This window comes from Serinus canaria, chromosome 6 (assembly GCF_022539315.1).
Source record: "Serinus canaria isolate serCan28SL12 chromosome 6, serCan2020, whole genome shotgun sequence".
Lineage (NCBI taxonomy): Eukaryota > Metazoa > Chordata > Aves > Passeriformes > Fringillidae > Serinus > Serinus canaria.
In genome coordinates, this window is record NC_066320.1 from 32,999,988 (window position 1) to 33,017,940 (window position 17,953).

At 50.4% G+C, this 17,953-nt stretch overlaps 1 protein-coding gene across 6 annotated transcripts in view; it reads left to right on the plus strand.

Annotated features, from left to right (window-relative positions):
• The window catches only part of PTPRE (protein tyrosine phosphatase receptor type E), a 95,767-nt gene that overhangs the window by 35,478 nt on the left and 42,336 nt on the right, over nucleotides 1-17,953 (plus strand). The window contains exon 1 of one of the 6 annotated variants that reach the window (XM_018910516.3): nucleotides 13,964-13,986. The exons of 3 other annotated variants lie outside the window; for them this stretch is intronic. Coding sequence is in view for 1 of the 3 variants with exons in the window: in XM_018910513.3 (XP_018766058.2) it covers nucleotides 16,216-16,283 (68 nt within the window). In the remaining 2 variants the exon portion in view is untranslated. Of the gene's footprint in view, nucleotides 1-13,963; nucleotides 13,987-16,052; nucleotides 16,284-16,945; nucleotides 17,033-17,953 lie in introns of those variants that run through there. 2 more of the 6 variants (XM_018910513.3, XM_009087096.4) reach the window with 2 other exon arrangements.

Genomic DNA, 17,953 nt, shown 5'->3' on the forward strand with positions numbered 1-17,953 from the left:
CCAAGGCCAGGTGGGACCCTGGGGCTTGGAGCACCCTGGGATGGTGGAATCCTCCCTGCCCACAGCAGGATGAGCTCCAAGATCCTTCCCAACCCAGCCCATTCCATGATTTTTACCCTTCCACAGCTGCATTTGTACTTTATTTGAGGACTGGATGTGGTGATTCCCACCTGAGCTCTTTAGAAGTAATATGAACTAGTTATGAATGGCAGATTTTGTGAATTTATCTGTGGGAAAAGGACTTTTCTCACAGGCACTTTGGACTTGGAGGGAACTTGCTGAAATATTTTTAGCCCTCTACACGATTTGGGAAGTTCTGCTTTCGCTGTAGTGTCTGAAAAGAGTTCCCAAGATTTACTGTGAGTTCAGGAGGATCAGGAACAATCATGACTCAGGAAAACACATGAATTTCTTCTTGAGTGTAACCTCTGCATTTGGACTCTGTTTAAATTACATACATTTAATTAAACCTGCCTTTCAGAGGGTGAAGAAGTTGGAATTGGCCACAAAGCCCTGACCTCTACCCCTTTCCTCCCATGATTAACTGTGGAAACCTGTGGTGGTTTTCCTCTGTTTGTTTATCCATGGCAATAACCTGACAGAGGGATCCGTCAGCTCCCTGTGCCTTTCCTTCCTGACAACGTGGAGAATTTGGGTGGGTTTTTTTTTTTTTCCATGAATCTGTAGATGAAATGAGTCTTGAATTTCATCATTCTGATCATTCAAACCTCTCCTTTTATAAATTGCTAGATGGCAGAGGTGGAGTTTCCATCCCGGGAGGGATTGAAAAGGTGTCTGGAGGTGGCACTTGGGGACAGGGGGCAGTGCTGGGGTTGAACTTGGTGATCTTGGAGGGCTTTTCCAACCTAAGCAATGCTCAGAAATGGAACTTTGGGATGTTCCACACTGACCTGGAGGCTCAGGGGGCCCTTGTGGCTCTGCCCAGCTCCTGCCAGGAGGGGACAGCCGGGGGGGTCCGGTTGTGCTCCAGGGAACAGGGACAGGAGCAGAGGGAACGGCCCCAGGCTGGGCCAGGGCAGGCTCAGGGTGGATTTTGGGAACAATTCCCTCCTGGAAAGGTTTGTGCAGGCCTGGCACAGCTGCCCAGGGCAGTTTGGAGTGCCCATCCCTGGAGGGATTTAAAATCCACGTGGATGTGGGGACATCACTGGGGACACGGGGCAGAGGTGAGGCTGGGTTTGATGATCTCAGAGGGCTTTTCCAGCCTTGATGATTCCATGATTCCATGAACTGAAGCCTCTCTAGTTTTGCACCACCAGTCCCTGTGGCTCTGGCCAGCATTCCCAGTGCAGGGCAGGGTGATTCCCTTCCCCAGGGCATGGAGAAGGTCCCTGGGCACACTCAGTGGGAAGTGCCTGGGTGCTGGGTGTGACCTCAGGTTGTGGCACCTTGGAAGGAGCAGGAGCAGCTCCCCAGGGACACCTTCCAGCATGAACAGGGTTTGAAATGACATTTTAACCATTTTTCCCATCAAACCAGGACATTCCCAGCTGATCCTCAGCATTTCTGGGAATTCTCTGTGAGTTTGCAGTGGAGTCCCCACAATCTGGGATTATCACGTTAGTGATGCCCCTATAAAACACATGTCTGAATCAGCCCTAAAGAAGACTTAAAGATCATTTTAATGCTTTTTGGCTTCAACTTCTGAGGGCTTAGCTGGGATTGCATGGAGAATTCCAATAAATATGTATTGGCTGCATTAAACACAGGCATGGGAAGGGATTGTAATCCTTGGGTTTACAAGAAGGGAAAAGTATTACAGGCTGAGCTCTTCCCTTGCCAGGGCTCCAGGCTTTCCTTAAAGTTGATGGAAGTGCTGAATGTAGGAAATCCCTATTATTTTTTTGCTATTTTTGAGGCATTGCAGCAGATCCATTCAAAAATTCTGTCCTGCTGCAGAATTTTATATTTTATATTTATATTTTATATTTTATATTTTATATTTTATATTTTATATTTTTTATATTTTATATTATTTTATATTTTATATTTTATATTTTATATTTTATTTTTCTGTTTTATCGATTTCCCTGAAGTTACTCACAGTTAAAATAACATAATGAAGCAATTTCAATGTGGTTGCAATGAAATAATTTGAGTAGTGGATATTCACCCTGTGGGGGGGCTGCAGAGCTGCTCTGTAATGCAAATGGATGTGAAATATTGGTTTTTCCTGTTCCAAAACCACGTGGTTAACATCAAACCAAAACATTCCCAGCTGATCCTGAGCATTTCTGGGAATTCTCTGAGAGTTTGCAGTGGAGTCCCCAGAATCTGGGATTATCACATTATGACAGGATGCTCCAAGGTTCACTTTCCTTGGGAAGCAACAGATTCCCTGAATCAAAGTCCTTGTCCTTGTTTTAAATGGAATCTCTTCCTCTTCCCCATCTTTGATTGGTGCCTTGCTTCTCTTGTGTGTATTCTGCTTTATTACCAAATAAAAATTGGCTTACTTTCATCTGAACAATATACTTCATGTTGATTAAAAGGAATTAAAGATTACAGCAGTAGAAAGACAACTAAAAATCCTGGAAATGTCTCAGAAATGAGTGTTGAGGCATCATGAGAGTGTGCTCTGACAGTTATTTCCATAGAAAATTTGCTGTTTTCTAAGTAGTTTTCGTAGTGAGGAAGAAATGAGCCATGAAGTTTTACTTTCAGATCCTTTTGTGTCTTTTAGGAATGACACGGGAATGTTCTCCTTTTCCAGGGGTGGCTTTGATGTCTTTTCAAGGTTTTGTTTTGATGTTGGGTCAAAACATTGGTGTTTTGGGTGGAATCATGGAATCCCAGAATGGTTTGGGTTGGAAGGGACCTTTAACCCCTTAAATCCCATCCCATCCCACCCCAGCCATGGCAGGGACACCTCCCACTGTCCCAGGTGCTCCAGCCTGGCCCTGGGCACTGCCAGGGATCCAGGAGCTGCTCTGGGAATTCTGTGCCAGGGCCTGCCCACCCTGCCAGGGAAGAATTTTTGGGATTAATTCTGTGGCTTTGAAGCACTAATCCCCATCTGAGGGGATGTGTTGGATTTACTGAAGTGATGAATTTTTGCTTGGAATAATCTATTTAGCTGCTGAAATGCCAAGAGAGCTAAATTAAGCTGAAAATTAGTCATTTATCTCCCCAAAACTGTTGGCACCCAGTGCCATGGATTCACTTTTAGGAGAGGGATGGAAGCTTCACTTGAGCAGGTCAGGGTGTGCATCTCATTGTTATTCAGCTGTGGGAGCCAAGGGGATATAAATATCCAGGAAGGAAAGCAGAAGGTCAAGTGCAAACCTCTCACATCAAAGGAGGCCATTCAGCATCTCCCAACCTTCACTCTGCTGCTCTCTGAAGAGAAAAACATTTCTTTTTTTCCTTTCATAATGCAAATAAACCATCCTAAACCCAGAATCTGTCAGTTTAGTGGGGCTAGGAATAGTAAAAGGTGGGAGTTGGGAAATGTGTGGATGGAGTGTCAGGGATGCAGGGCTGGTGCAGCCCAGGGGCAGGAGCAGTGACTGACACTGAATCCTTGTGCCACGATTTCCTGGGAAGGGTTTTGGAGCTGTCCTCTGCTGCAGCTGGAAATGGGAGTGAGAATGTGCCGTGTTTAAATGTGGTTTTTTTCCCCCCTGCAGATAATATTTCCAAGGAAACTCAAAATGTTGTGACACTCGGCGAATTAGAGCTGCAGCGGAAAGAGTTTATTTTCTAAATATAGTGCTGGTATTTAATTTATCATTCTCTCCTCTTCTTTGGGGCAAGAAAAGCTCCTTCTCCTCGAGTTTCTGAGCTGCCGAATCTGGCTGCCGAGTGTGTGGGCAGCAGTGGAAGTCATTTGGAGGTTTGGAGGTTGTACACAAGTTTTCCAAGCTGTTCTCAAATCCTGAGGGATTTGTGGGATCCTGAGCCTGGCCCTTGGAGCAGGGCCCCAGCAGCAAACTGGGAGGGGGCTGGTCAATCTGCTAGGCCTGGACCTGCAGGAACCTGGAGAATCCCAATGGGAATGTGCTAACTCCTGCTTTTGGGGAGGAATCCTGCCTGCAGGGATGTCCCTGCACTGAAATCTGCTCTAGGACCCGGCTTGGGAAAGGAGGAGTGACTTTATGGAGACTTGGCTTTGGCCCTGTGTCCCACATTAGTGCTTTAAACCTCTTTTTTTTATTATTTTTTTATTTAACAGGAGCTCTTGCAGAAATGGTTTGGCATTTCAGTTTTGGCTGTGTGTATGCAGATATTCCTGATGGCTCTTCCTGGCTTCCTTGTCAATAGATGGATGCATTTCAGACAATTTGCAGCCCTTGGCACATTTTTATTCTTTGGGGAGGTGTAACCTCATAGGATAAACATTGAATGGTTAAAAGCAAGGGGTGACAAATCAACATTTTGGAAAGAGGCTTAAAAGAGATGAAACTTCTCTGATTGTGCAGAGAGTATGAACCTGGAAAAGGTTGTGCAGTTATCTCCTGGTTTTATGGGAGAGTTTCCACAGCTGTGAGGTCCCTGATGCCAAATCAGGTCTCCCAAACACAACATTTATGGCCCAGAGGGGGTTTTGAGCAGCAGTGGATCCACAGGGATGGTGGTGGTCAGCCTGGAGAGGAGAAGGATCCGTGGAGACCTCCCAGGATCTGAAGGGAACACAAGGAATGAGGGAGAGACTTTGCATCAGGAATTGTAGTGGTGGGACAAGGAGTAATGGGTTCAAGATGGAAGAGGGGAAATTTAGGTGAGATCATGGGCAGGCCCTGGCTCAGGGGGCCCAGAGCAGCTGGGGCTGCCCCTGGATCCCTGGCAGTGCCCAAGGCCAGGCTGGACACTGGGAGCACCTGGGACAGGGGAAGGTGTCCCTGCCATGGCAGGGGTGGATCCAGGAATCCCGAACACCCCACTAGCCCGAACCATTTCCTGATTCTATTTCCTTTCAGGTTTTCAAATCCCAAAGCTGGCCAGAAAACCTATTTCAGTACTGAGGGTTGCTGTTCATATTTTTGTGTGAGTGAAGGAAGGAAAATCCTGCTGCAGTTCTTCAGCAGAGCCACCAGAACCAAAGCAGGGCTGCCCTTGGCTGCCTGATCTGATGATCCACATCCCCCAAAGGTGCAGCAGCTCCACCCCAGAGAGATTCCTGGGTTTGGAGACACAGATTTTGGGGAAGGAGGGGAAGTCATTGACCTAAATATGTGTTTATCTGAGAACTACTCCTTTAAAGGAGGTTTTAATCTTAATCTTAGTCCTCTCAATCAGCAGCAGCTTTGGAGAGCTCCAAGGTTACAGGACCCAATACATTGGCAGGGATTTTTTGTGCTTTATTCTGTGTTTATGGCACAGTTTCAGCTTATCGCTGGTTTGATTGTTTATATATTTTAATGGGAATTAGTGTGAAGGTGTGGAGTAGATCTGATGTTGGACTGATATCATACTTTTCATCAGTTTTTCATTAATATTTTGGTGGTTTTTTTTAGCTGTAACAATTCAGATTTCCTTAACACTCAAAAGCACCACGTGCAGGAACATTTTTCATTACTCAGGCCACTCTGTCAGTAATTTCTCCACGCTGTGAACAGAGATTTTCTGTTTTCTGCTGTTCTCACGTTGGTAAGTGGCATCTCCAATGCACTGAAGTGCCTGCAGAGGTCCTCTCTGGGGTGCATTTTAGTTTTTTTCCACTTGAGCTCCCTTGCAGCTGCCTGCCAGCCTCTCTCTGCCCTGCTCCTGTTACCTGCCCATCCCCAGAGACCCCCGAGGCTGCTGCTTGTGCTTGGACAAGGAGTGGTGATTGATTGGTGTGTGTGCCAAACCCTCACTTCTTCTGCACAATCAGCAGCCAAAATCTGGGATGTCAGCTGGGGACTCCATCCTTGCTGTTCCTTCCCTCTGTCCCACAGGGTGGGGCTTTAGGAGTTGTTAGTAAAGAATTTATGAGAATGAAAATCAAATTCAAGGAGAATTTCGTCCAATTTTACTCTCTGTGAACAAAGAATGAAAATTAAATTCAAGAACAGTTTCATCACATTTTGCTCTCTGTGGAGAATTTTTCAGATATCAAGGACAATCAGAGGTTTATTTTGGGGGCAGAAGAACTTTTTTTTTCAGAGAGAGAGCTGAGTGGAAAGGAGCAGAGGACTGGACAAGGCAGAAATTCTGCCTGTCACAAGGCATCCTGTCATCCTGCAGAGGTGTGGAGAACAGGGGTACTTCTGGGGACAGAAGCTTTGTGCTGTCATCTCAAGGAGAAAAGGAAAAAAAAAATCACTTTTTTAAGGGAAGTTTTCTGTGAGTTTGCTGAAGAAACCATGAGCTTGCTGTGCTCACACCTAGCAGGAGGCCCAACCCTAATTTTTGCTTCTCTGATAACTCGAGCTGCCAGTACAGCTTGTGTTGTACTACTCAGCTTTGTTCTAATTAATTGCTAATTGTTCAGTTCCTGCAGATCCTGGGGCTGTTGTCATTGACAGCTGGGAGGCTCAGGTGGTGATTACTGGGTTTTCAGATAGGAAAAAACCAAAGTTTAATCATGTTCCAGTAATGAAATTTATGTTTTCATTCAGAAGGAATAAAACAGACATTAGACAGAAGTTAGGGGAAAATTCCCTGTGTGTTTCTTGGTGCTTCAGCCTTTTCCTGCCTGAAGTGTGCAGCACTGGGGCAATTTAATGATTGGAGGCAAATGGATCTCCCTGAGTTGTCTCACAGCTGAGAATGGAAATAACAGAGTAATTGCCAAATAACAGAGTTTAATGTTCAGTGTAAGATGGGCGGGGGCATCATTACACACTTGGAATTTCTACATTAAATCATGGAATAGTTTGGGTGGGAAGGAGCCATAAAATCCTCAATTCCACTCCCTGCCATGGGCAGGGTCACCTTCCACTATCCCAGGCTGCTCCAAGCCCCATCCAACCTGGCTTGGGGCACCTTTGCCTCAAAATGCATTTAAAAAACCCAATAAAATCCTGTAATTTGGTATTTATTGATCAGGTGGGTCTTGCTTGAGAACAACAGCACAAAACCATTGATCTTCCAGCTTTTTTAATTGCTAAGGAAAGAAGTTTGGCTTATTATTTCTAACACAGCATCCAAAGAGATGCACCTTACCTCTGCTCAGGGCCTGGGTGTGACCTGTGGCTCTGGTGGTGTTCCAGCACTGTGATCCTGCTTTCTGTGACAACAGGATGGTGGAAATGCCACCCCAGGGTTCATTCCAGAGGGAAATTCCCTTTTTCCCCAGCCTGGCAGTGGATGTGCAGCACCAGATTCCTCAGCAGGGGCTCAGGGTGGAAATTAAAGGATTTTTCCAGCCGCTGTTGTCGGAGCCCCGCGAGCTGCTGCTCCAGAAACTCTTGGAATCAGAAGAATAATGGGGTGCCTGTCATATCTCTGTATCAAATAGAATCACATAATTCCCTTTTAATAGGGGGAAAAGGCAGTTCTGCAGTGTTTTAGAGGCTTCAGAAGCTTTTAGAAGCTTCTGATGGATATTACAACCATTCTGTTACCCAGCCAGAGCAATGGTGGGCTTGGTGGTGAGCTAAACAAAAATATCTAACTGGAAGCCTTCAGTTTTGTTCTGAGCCATTTCCTGTACTAGAGTAATGAAGAAGCATGAAACTGGGAGGATTATTTGTGAGGAAATTGCAGCCTTGCAAGGCCAGAGGCTGAGAGAGCACAGCCCTGGATTGATGGAGATGAGGTTTGCACAGGGGAGCCTGGGAGGGGAAGGGGCCAGACTTGGAGGGGAGCTGGGAATTTACACCAGGAAACTCAGTGGGGCAAGAGGAGTCACTGGAGAGTAATTTTTTTTCCAGGTTTTGCTTGTTTGGGTTTTTAAAAATCTCATTTTGATGGGTTTTGCCACATTTCTCAAACTTGCATTCTGTACTTTGGACATGCTGCCATTATAATTTATTGGATTTCTATCTGGATTAGTTAGTGGTCCCAAACAAAGAAGAAGGGAGGTGGTTGATGGCTTGTTGGGGGTGTGTGTGTTCTTTTATTGGGGAGTTTGATCTGTTTGCTTTTGGGGTTTTTTAATCCCCCACATGAATTCTTCCTGTCTGATCAGGGCCTCTTCAGGCTGAGGCGTAATCCAGGGATGTGCACCCAAAGTGGGGCAGGGAGCAGAGCAGGAGAGATGCTCAGCAGACTTTGGATTTCACCTCAGAGAATGATAAAATCCCAAAAAGGTTTGGGTTGGAAGGAGCCTAAAATGCCACCCAGTGCCACCCCTGCCGTGGCAGGGACACCTCCCACTGTCCCTGGTGCTCCAGCCTGGCCTTGGGCATTTCCAGGGATCCAGGGGCAGCCAGAGCTGCTCTGGGAATTCTGTGCCAGGGCCTGCCCACCCTCACAATTCCTTCCCAAAATCCCATCCATCCCTGCCCTCTGGCACTGGGAAACCATCCCCCCAAGTGCAAACCTGGTTTGGCTTTGGTGGGAGCTGGGGAAGAGCCCCCACTTCCAGCTGGCACCTGGAGGGGTGACAGGTCATTTTTCCAAACTCACCAGGAGCCTTTGCTCTGTGGGTGTCCCTGCTCCAAGGAGTGGACATGAAGCTGTCCCTTCCTAGGGCAGTGACAGTGAGATGTTGCTGGTGATGGATGGGAGCTGAGGTGGGCACAGGGAGGGACATCTCTGGTGGTGGAGCTGTCAGTGCTCTGTGCAGCTGTGTCTGTTACCAGTGCACCCACCAGGGATCCTTATCTCTCTGGGTGGCTTTTAGCCCAGCCCTGTCTTTGGTGTCAGAATCAGTTATCTGAAGTGCTGTTCAGCTCTTGTGTCATTTGCAGGGGATACCAACCAACATTTTTAAATTTTCAGCTCCATTTTTGAACCTTAATTTTACCAGAAGTGGCACCAACTTGAGAAATGCTTCACTGATTTTTCTGAGCTGGATATAAAAATATTTTTAAAGCTTCTTGTTTATATCATGCAGCTGATGCTAAAGAGTGAATGGAGTGCAGGTGTTTTAAATGGAGATTTAAGGTGGGGAATGTGGCCACCATCATGAATTTTGAATGGAATACAGGTGATCTAAATGGGGATCCCAACATTTCAGTTATGTCTTCCAGCCCTGCCCCTCACTCCTCCTTTTTCCAGTTGATTTCTGGCTGCTTGCTTTCCCAGCCCCCAGCATCTCAGGTAGGATTCATCTCCAAAATGATGACACTAATTTGGTTTTCTCTTTCACTATATTTCCATTTCTCCAAATCCAGGGCAACCTAAATGTTTGAGAAGTCTCCAGACTTTAAAAGATGCTCCAAAATCTCAGCTCAGACTGACACTTTTACATTGGCTTTTCATGAATTTTCCCAGCCCAAGAGTGGTCTGAGCCAAAATGATGGAAGATTTAATGCAGTCCCCTAGAGGTGTGGGGAATTCTCTCAAAATCTGAATTACAGGAGGGGGTGGCAGTTCTTGCTGCATTTATTCTCCCCCAGCTGCTGCAGAAACATCCTCACTAAAGTAATTTTTCTCTCCAGTGGCTTTTTCAGCATGTGTCAGCATTTTCCTCTTGGGGTTTTATTGTTGATGCTGTTCCTCTTTTATGACAGGAATTCTTTTCCAGACTTGAGCAAAGGAGAATCTCCCTCCTGCCAGGAAACCCTAACCCTGTGCTATGCATGAAAAGTTGCAGATGGTTCATTCAGGGGGGATTGGATTTTCTCTCTGCAGACCAAGGGCTCCTGTTCATGCTTTCAGCAGTGCCTGTGAAGCTGGGGTGGGGAGAATTCCTGGGATGCAGGGCAGTCCCGGGGATGCAGGGCAGTCCCGGGGATGCAGGGCAGTCCCTGGGATGCAGGGCAGTCGCAGGGATGCAGGGCAGTCCCTGGGATGCAGGGCAGTCCCGGGGATGCAGGGCAGTCCCGGGGATGCAGGGCAGTCTCGGGGATGCAGGGCAGTCGCGGGGATGCAGGGCAGTCGCAGGGATGCAGGGCAGTCCCGGGGATGCAGGGCAGTCGCAGGGATGCAGGGCAGTCGCAGGGATGCAGGGCAGTCCCGGGGATGCAGGGCAGTCCCGGGGATGCAGGGCAGTCCCGGGGATGCAGGGCAGTCCCTGGGATGCAGGGCAGTCCCGGGGATGCAGGGCAGTCCCTGGGATGCAGGGCAGTCCCGGGGATGCAGGGCAGTCCCTGGGATGCAGGGCAGTCCCGGGGATGCAGGGCAGTCCCGGGGATGCAGGGCAGTCCCGGGGATGCAGGGCAGTCCGGGGAGGCAGGGCAGTCCCGGGGATGCAGGGCAGTCCCGGGGAGGCAGGGCAGTCCCTGGGAGGCAGGGCAGTCCCGGGGATGCAGGGCAGTCGCAGGGATGCAGGGCAGTCGCAGGGATGCAGGGCAGTCCCGGGGAGGCAGGGCAGTCCCGGGGAGGCAGGGCAGTCCCTGGGAGGCAGGGCAGTCCCAGGGATGCAGGGCAGTCCCTGGGATGCAGGGCAGTCCCGGGGATGCAGGGCAGTCCCTGGGATGCAGGGCAGTCCCGGGGAGGCAGGGCAGTCCGGGGATGCAGGGCAGTCGCAGGGATGCAGGGCAGTCCCGGGGAGGCAGGGCAGTCCCGGGGATGCAGGGCAGTCCCGGGGATGCAGGGCAGTCCCGGGGATGCAGGGCAGTCCCGGGGATGCAGGGCAGTCGCGGGGATGCAGGGCAGTCCCTGGGATGCAGGGCAGTCCCGGGGAGGCAGGGCAGTCCCGGGGAGGCAGGGCAGTCCCGGGGAGGCAGGGCAGTCCCAGGGATGCAGGGCAGTCCCGGGGATGCAGGCACTCAGCATTCCTGCAGTTTCTGTGCAGGAAATGCAGGACCTGCATCCCTAGGATTTGATGCAGGCTCCCAGAGCTGCCTGCACAACCTTGGCTTTTACTTTTCTAATAACTCCCAGGCTTGCTGTTTAATTTTAATAGTAAATGCAGTTTCTATTTATGTCCTGGGACTCCAGGCTGTAAAGAACTTGACTACCCCTAGAAACCCACATGGGTAATGATCTTTTTTGGAGATAAATGCCTTATTAACATGCCTGAGACTTAATAATGGATGAGAAAATCAGATGCATTTCGTGTCCCAGAGCCAGATTTAGAATTAAAGCTGGTGCTGTTGATGCCATAAGTTCGTTCTGGGGAGTAAATATATATCTGCTAACTTTGGGGATGTCAGAGGAAAAGAGGAATAGCAAGCACTGTGGCAGGTGCTAAATCTGTACCACGGGCCAGGCTGTTGCTTCAGTTCCTGGTGCTGCAGGAGCAGGGAGCTGCTGTCTGTGCCCACAGCAGCCATTCCAAAGAAATAATTGGAATATCAGCCTTTTGATGAATGCTCAGCCAGCAGCTCATGGAAAACCAGATGTTCCCCTGAATCCCTGCTCACATTTGCACAGGCTGCTGTTGGGACACAGCCCCAGGCAGGGAACAGGTGTTCCCTGGAATTATCTGGGGCATCAGTTCAACATCTGGCAGCGTTTGCTTCATTAGCTCTGTAATTGTTTTGTACTTGTTGAATTTCCCTGCTGGTCAGTGGGAAGGGCTTGGAGAAGCCAGGTTTGCAGCAGGAACCCTTGTGCTGTGACTGCTGCTGCTCTCAGGGGGCTTCGGGGAGCATAAATGTTCTGGGGGAGCTTTTGTTGGTTGGAGTTTTAGTGTTGCCTTGGGAAAAATGGAGAGGGAGTTGTCCCTGTAGAAATACACATAAATGGATGTAGAAATCCACATAAATGGGCACTTGCTAAGTGCAAGCTGCAGGGGAACAGGTTACAGAGGCTGTGGATTTTTTCCTGGTGTAAACTGCAGCGTGTGCTGGTTTGGAGCTGGTGCTTCCTGAGAGCCCCTGGGATGCACAGAGTGAGCAGGGTCCTGTGCTCACCTCAGGAGAGCAGTGCCTCAGTCTGAACATCAAGAGCTGTTGTTTGCCTTTAAAAATAATCCCCAAAGTGGCTTTTATCCTGTTTGGGAGGATCCTGGTTCATGTTTTTGTCAGTGTGTGGATGCAGCTGGCTCAGTGTGAGGGAGCTCCATCCAAACACCTCCAGAGGGGGGACTTTGCTGGGATGCTTTGGGGAATGTTGGTGACAGTCACTCCTGCCTGGCTGCCAGCTTGGGATGTGGGTGGGCCACGTGGGCCAGGTCAGGACAGGAGCTGAGAGCAAGACTGAGCAGGGCTGTGGAAAATACCCTGAGCTTAAAGAAAGGGAGAACCTGGGGTGGAGGCCTTAGGGAATAAGTTCTGTAAGGCATTACTTCAGCTGGAAGAGAAGATCCCATCTGTCTGTCTGTCTGTGTGTCTGACATCAGTAAGATGTCATTGACCCACAAGGAGGCAGTGAAAGGACAGTCCCTGGAAGCAGAGATGTGGCACTCCAGACCCCAGGGCGGGTGCTGTCCCTGCTGGCCCTGCTGGCCCTGCTGGCCCTGCTGTCCCTTGCCCACCCCAGTTTTGCTGGCTCAGCCATGGGTTGGGCTGTGCCTGTGAGTTTGATCATTGAACTGGTTCAGATTTCAGGGAAAAGTGAATTTCCCTTGCTCCTCCCCCTCGTTTGCAGGGTGATGTGTGGGGGTGTTGGTGTGGGAGACACAAGGAATGAGAACCTGCACAGGCTGTGCCAGCAAACCCTTTGTGCTCTGGAGCAGCTGATGCCTGTGTGCTGGGAGCAGCAGGAGCCACAGGAACCTGGAACAGTTTGGGTTGGAAGGCACCTTTAAAGGCCACCTAATCCAGCCCCTGGTGAGCAGGGACATGGAATCACAGAATCATTTAAACTGGGACGAGCTTTGAGATCATCAGAACGATGATCCTGCTCCAGTCCTGTCCAAGCTGGCCTTGGGCACTCCAGGGATGGGCACAGCCACAGCTTCTGTGGGCAACCTGTGCCAGGGCCTCAGCACCTTAGCATCAGAAGCTTTTTCCTTTGGCAACTCCATGGCCAGGGAAACTGCTGGAGAAGAGTCTCAGCACTGCAGAGGTGAGGAGAGGATTTAGGAACCTGAAAACAGTGGTGCCATCTCTGCTTCTCCAGTTACACAGCTAAAAATCTGTGTCACTGTGCTTGGGAAGCAGCTGAAGGCTTAAAAGCAAGAACTTCTGCAGCTCAAGGGACACATGAGACATGTGAACTCCATGAAGGACACAGGGAGGAGGAGAGGGGCGTGGCTGGGTTCCCTGGAGCTGCAGATGTGAGAAGTTCTGTGCTGGGAATTCCTGAGCCATCCCACCAGCGAGCTGACCAGCCCAGGAAAACCTTCACTGTTAACTTCCTAATTATCAGCCTCCATTTCCATCTTCAGCACTGAAAAGATCCTTCTGTCTTTAAATTTGGCCAGGCGCTGGATTTGACTCTGAAGGACGTGCCAGAGGCTGTGCTGCTGAACTTCCTTCCCAGGTGCCAGCCCTGAAGGGTGTCCTGGTGCTGGCTGCTGCCTGCAGGGGCTGCAGGGACCTGGATGGGGGAGCCCAGGGAGCCAGCAGTGAGCTGGTGCCTCTGCTGACTGGACGGCTCCCCAGGCACACTCAAATCCTTCATTCAACCCCAGCATTGTTTGGATTTGGAATTCTGCAGTGCTGGACTTTGGGTACACCTGTGAGGGGTCCAACCTGCTGGGCTGCAGACCTTTCAGCCCCAGCCCTGCTGCCCTCCCTCCCTCCCTCCCTCTTTCCTTCCTGTGTTGCTGGAGTGAATTCTCACCCATGCAATTGTGTGTTCTCCTTCTGGGACTCTCCAGAGTCAGGCACACTTCTGCTTTGCTTTCTCCCTTCCTCCTCTTCTCCCCTCCAAAATGAAACTGCAGCTGAAACACAAGTGTTCAGGCTGGCCATGATGCAGCAGAAAACTCTTCTGTGAGTATTTCCCCTTGGCTGTAATTAGTTTTTGTGCTCAAGGAGCAATTTTGAACATTCATCCAGAGCCTACAAGGGAGCATCTGTGTGAGGACATGTTTTGTGCAGCTGAGGAGCAGAAGGGCCGCTGGGACGGAACCAAAGGCAGCTCCTCAAGTTAACTGTAAGATTTTATTGGTGTTTCACTCCACTGCTCAAGGGTTTCTCGTGTGAATCAATGGCAGACTGCCTAATTTATGTGTGAGCCCTGCTTGAAAAGCAGCCCAGATTGATTTGCTGACAGTGCAGGGGGAAAGGTGACCCTAATTTGTGACTTCAGCAGGCCTGTTGGGACAGGGGTGCTGGAAACTTGGGAGAATGGAACTGCAAGCTCTTCCTTTGGCTTGAAAGGTTCCCCATCCCTGTTCAGTAAAATGCCATTAATTTGGGGTATGGGTAGCCCTTTAGTATTATAAAAGATATCAGTGAGATGTTAAAACCAGTCACAGGGTTTTTATCTGAAATGTTTGTTCCTCTAAGAGTTTTTTAAGCAAATCCTGGAGCTTTGTTGCTGGCCAGTGTTGAATTATTTGATTGGGTTAATCTGATGAGTCTCTTTTCCTTCTCCACGTTTGTGTTGCTGACCTCAGTGCTTTGCTGAGCTTGTGAGAGAAATAGTAAATAATTCAAAGTAGAGCCTTGTTGCAGAGACCTTTCTTAACTAAAATGAGACAACAAGGATGGACAGTGAGTGTACAGCAAGAGGCACAACTGGATGTGGAACAGGAGTGTGAAATGGCTGTGGCACAGACCTGACAGTAGGCAACAAGTCCTTAGAAAACAATCCAATGGTTTTTCCTTCGTTTTCCACATAAAATCCCTCAGTGCCTTCATCTCTCTCGGGGCTTTGCGAGGTGCCCTGGGGACAGTGACAGCAGCAGGGATGTGGAGGTGGCAGCTGTGATTGGGTGTCACAGCTGCCACCCCAGCCCCGGAGTCACAGCCATTTCCTCTGGCTTGGGGACAGTGACAGTGGCCAGAGCCTGGGGCTTCCTGCTGACTCAGCAGTGACATCTGCTGTGCCACCGCTGTCCCTTCACTGACCACAGCCAGCAGCCCCCCAGAGTCACCCCTTCCAGGCTGGAACTCATTATCTCCATTTCATTCTGTCTGTGCTGAGCCTCTGCCTCAAACCTTTCCAATGTCCTTTAAGGCTTTTGCCTCTGATCCAGAATTCCCAGTGAATTGGGATTGCAGAGCGAGCCAGTGAGAGCCCAGGCAATTCCTGAACCTCCTGTGCCCAAAACCAGCCCAGGCCTTTTCTCCCACACTCCCTCTGAATAGATTGGCTCCTCTTTGTGGGCTCCAAAAGCTGGGCTCAGTCAGAGAGCCGGGCTCGGTCAGGGAGCCGGGCTCGGTCAGAGAGCCGGGCTCGGTCAGAGAGCCGGGCTCGGTCAGAGAGCCGGGCTCGGTCAGAGGGCCGGGCTCGGTCAGAGAGCCGGGCTCGGTCAGAGAGCCGGGCTCAGTCAGGAGCTGGGAGCCGGGCTCGGTCAGGGAGCCGGGCTCGGTCAGGAGCCGGGCTCGGTCAGGGAGCCGGGCTCGGTCAGGGAGCCGGGCTCGGTCAGGGAGCCGGGCTCGGTCAGGGAGCCGGGCTCGGTCAGGGAGCCGGGCTCGGTCAGAGGGCCGGGCTCGGTCAGAGGGCCGGGCTCGGTCAGAGGGCCGGGCTCGGTCAGAGGGCCGGGCTCGGTCAGGGAGCCGGGCTCGGTCAGGGAGCCGGGCTCGGTCAGGGAGCCGGGCTCGGTCAGAGAGCCGGGCTCGGTCAGGGAGCCGGGCTCGGTCAGGGAGCCGGGCTCGGTCAGAGAGCCGGGCTCAGTCAGAGAGCTGGGCTTAGTCAGATGTTCCTCGGAGCTGCTGGGAAGGGGGGCCAGGGTGGGCTGGCTCCTTGCTCATGCTAAGCTTTGCTATCTATAAAACTGCGTGGCTGCTGCTGAAAGCACTAATGAAAGCCCCTGGTAACCCCTTCAGCCAGCAGCAGCAGGTACTGCAGGTGCCACTGGCTCTCCCCAAGTGGTTTTGTTAATTGAGAGCGAGTTCTTAATTGCAGGCACTCAGCCCTGCACTGCAGAACTGGCAGGGGGGAGGAAATGGTGAAACGGCCTGAAAAAAGGGAATAAGTGCAAGCCCAACTGCAGGGGAGAAGTAAAAAAAACAACCCACAAACTGAAAAGAGTCAGTTCTTCCTGCAAAAATCTGATAGAGCAGAGATTCACCTCAGGGGATTGATGACACGAAATATGGGGGCTTAAATACTGCAGGCATCTAATTCAGCTGTTCCTGGAGCTGAAGAAACGTTCTTTAGCTGCAGGAATACTTCTGGAGGAGGTTTTGTTTTCCTGGGAGCAGCTGGCTGAGAATGGCACCTGTGTGTGGAGTCACCTGCTGGCAGCTGGCGTGTGACACCAAGCGGGGATGGGGGGCAAGGTGAGCTTAGGGGGGTGGGACGCTGGAAGGGGACCTGGGGGAGGGATGATGGCATCCAGCTCTGGGATCTGCTGTCCTGCTTCCCAGCTGGTGGCTGCTCTGCTCTGGCTGAAGCTGTTGTGCAGTGGGATCTGGTCTGAGCTGCCCACCCAAATCTCCAGCTCTTCAGCATCCCTGGCAGGGGCTGCCCTCTGCCCCTCACACATCTCCTGCCCTCACCACCTCCCCAAGGCAGGGATGGCTCCAGCCTCTTCCCAGATCAGAGCTGCAGAGGCCACCCCAGAGCTGCACAACACCCAGCTCCATCTCAAAGCCACTTTGTCCTTCCCCTGTCCCAGCCCAGGTCCCATCCCTGCAGCCACCTCACCACGTGGCTCTGGCAGCTTTGGCTGCCCATCCCCAGCTCCCCCAGGAGCCTTTCCATGCCCTTTGCTGCTGAGGAGAGCAGATCCAGCCCTTTTCCAACAGAGCTGGCATTTCAGAGCAAGGTTGTCACTGCAGCCAGCTCTGTCCCCTCAGAGCTGAGGTTTGCTGCTGAGGCACAGCTGGGCACTGCAGTGAGGACACAAAGGAAATTCTCTCTGGCCCTGAAAAGAGAAGAATCAGCTTCTTGTGAATTTTGTGGTTTCTGAAAAGACTTCTGGGCGTGTGGGGTTGGTGTTGTTGAGCTGCTGCACCTCAGGAGTGGCCGAGCGTGGCTGGGTCTGTGTGTCCCCAAGGGGACGTTCCTGATGCTCTGAGCGCTGCAGGTGGGTGAAGGAACAGATGGAAAAGGGCTGGATCTGCTCTCCTCAGCAGCAAAGGGCATGGAAAGGCTCCTGGGGGAGCAGGGGATGGGCAGCCAAAGCTGCCAGAGCCACGTGGTGACGGGATGGGACCTGGGCTGGGACAGGGGAAGGACAAAGTGGCTTTGAGATGGAGCTGGGTGTTGTGCAGCTGGGGTGGCCTCTGCAGCTCTGATCTGGGAAGAGGCTGGAGCCATCCCTGCCTCTGGGAGGTGGTGAGGGCAGGAGATGTGTGAGGGGGCAGAGGGCAGCCCCTGCCAGGGATGATGAAGAGCTGGAGATTTGCTGAGAATTGGAGATTTGGAGACTCCAAAATTGGAGATTTGGATGGGCAGTTCAGACCAGATCACCAGGAATGGGGCAGGAATTGCCAGCCTGAGGTGAGGGATTGGCCTTGGGGACTTGTCAAGGACCTTTTCCAAATGAGAATTTTACAGCTCTATTGGTTTTATTTAGAATTAATCCTCTTGCACTTGTGTAAGCACCTAAATAAAACATGACTCATTTAATTAATTACACTGAAATCATGGGACTGTGCAACTTCACTTTAGGTAGGAGTTATTTTATCTCCTTTAATGATTATAGTCCCAGTTCGTGACACAACACAAATTAAACTTCAAAAAAGATATGGTAAGGGGACTTTAACCTTGTGTTTGAGGTTTTGTTTTTGGGGTTTTTTTATAACTGAAGGAACTAGGGGCAAATTTGTTGAGATTTTTGGGAATATTTAAGCAATTTTCTATACATCAGGTAGGAAATAGTGTCCTCACTGTGTTGACTTTGGAACTGTATGATCACTTCAGAAATGCACCTGCTGAGTTTTGCAGGATATTTCCTGCAAAAGATGGTCAGGAAAGTGCAAAAAAAAAAAAAAAAGGCAAAAGA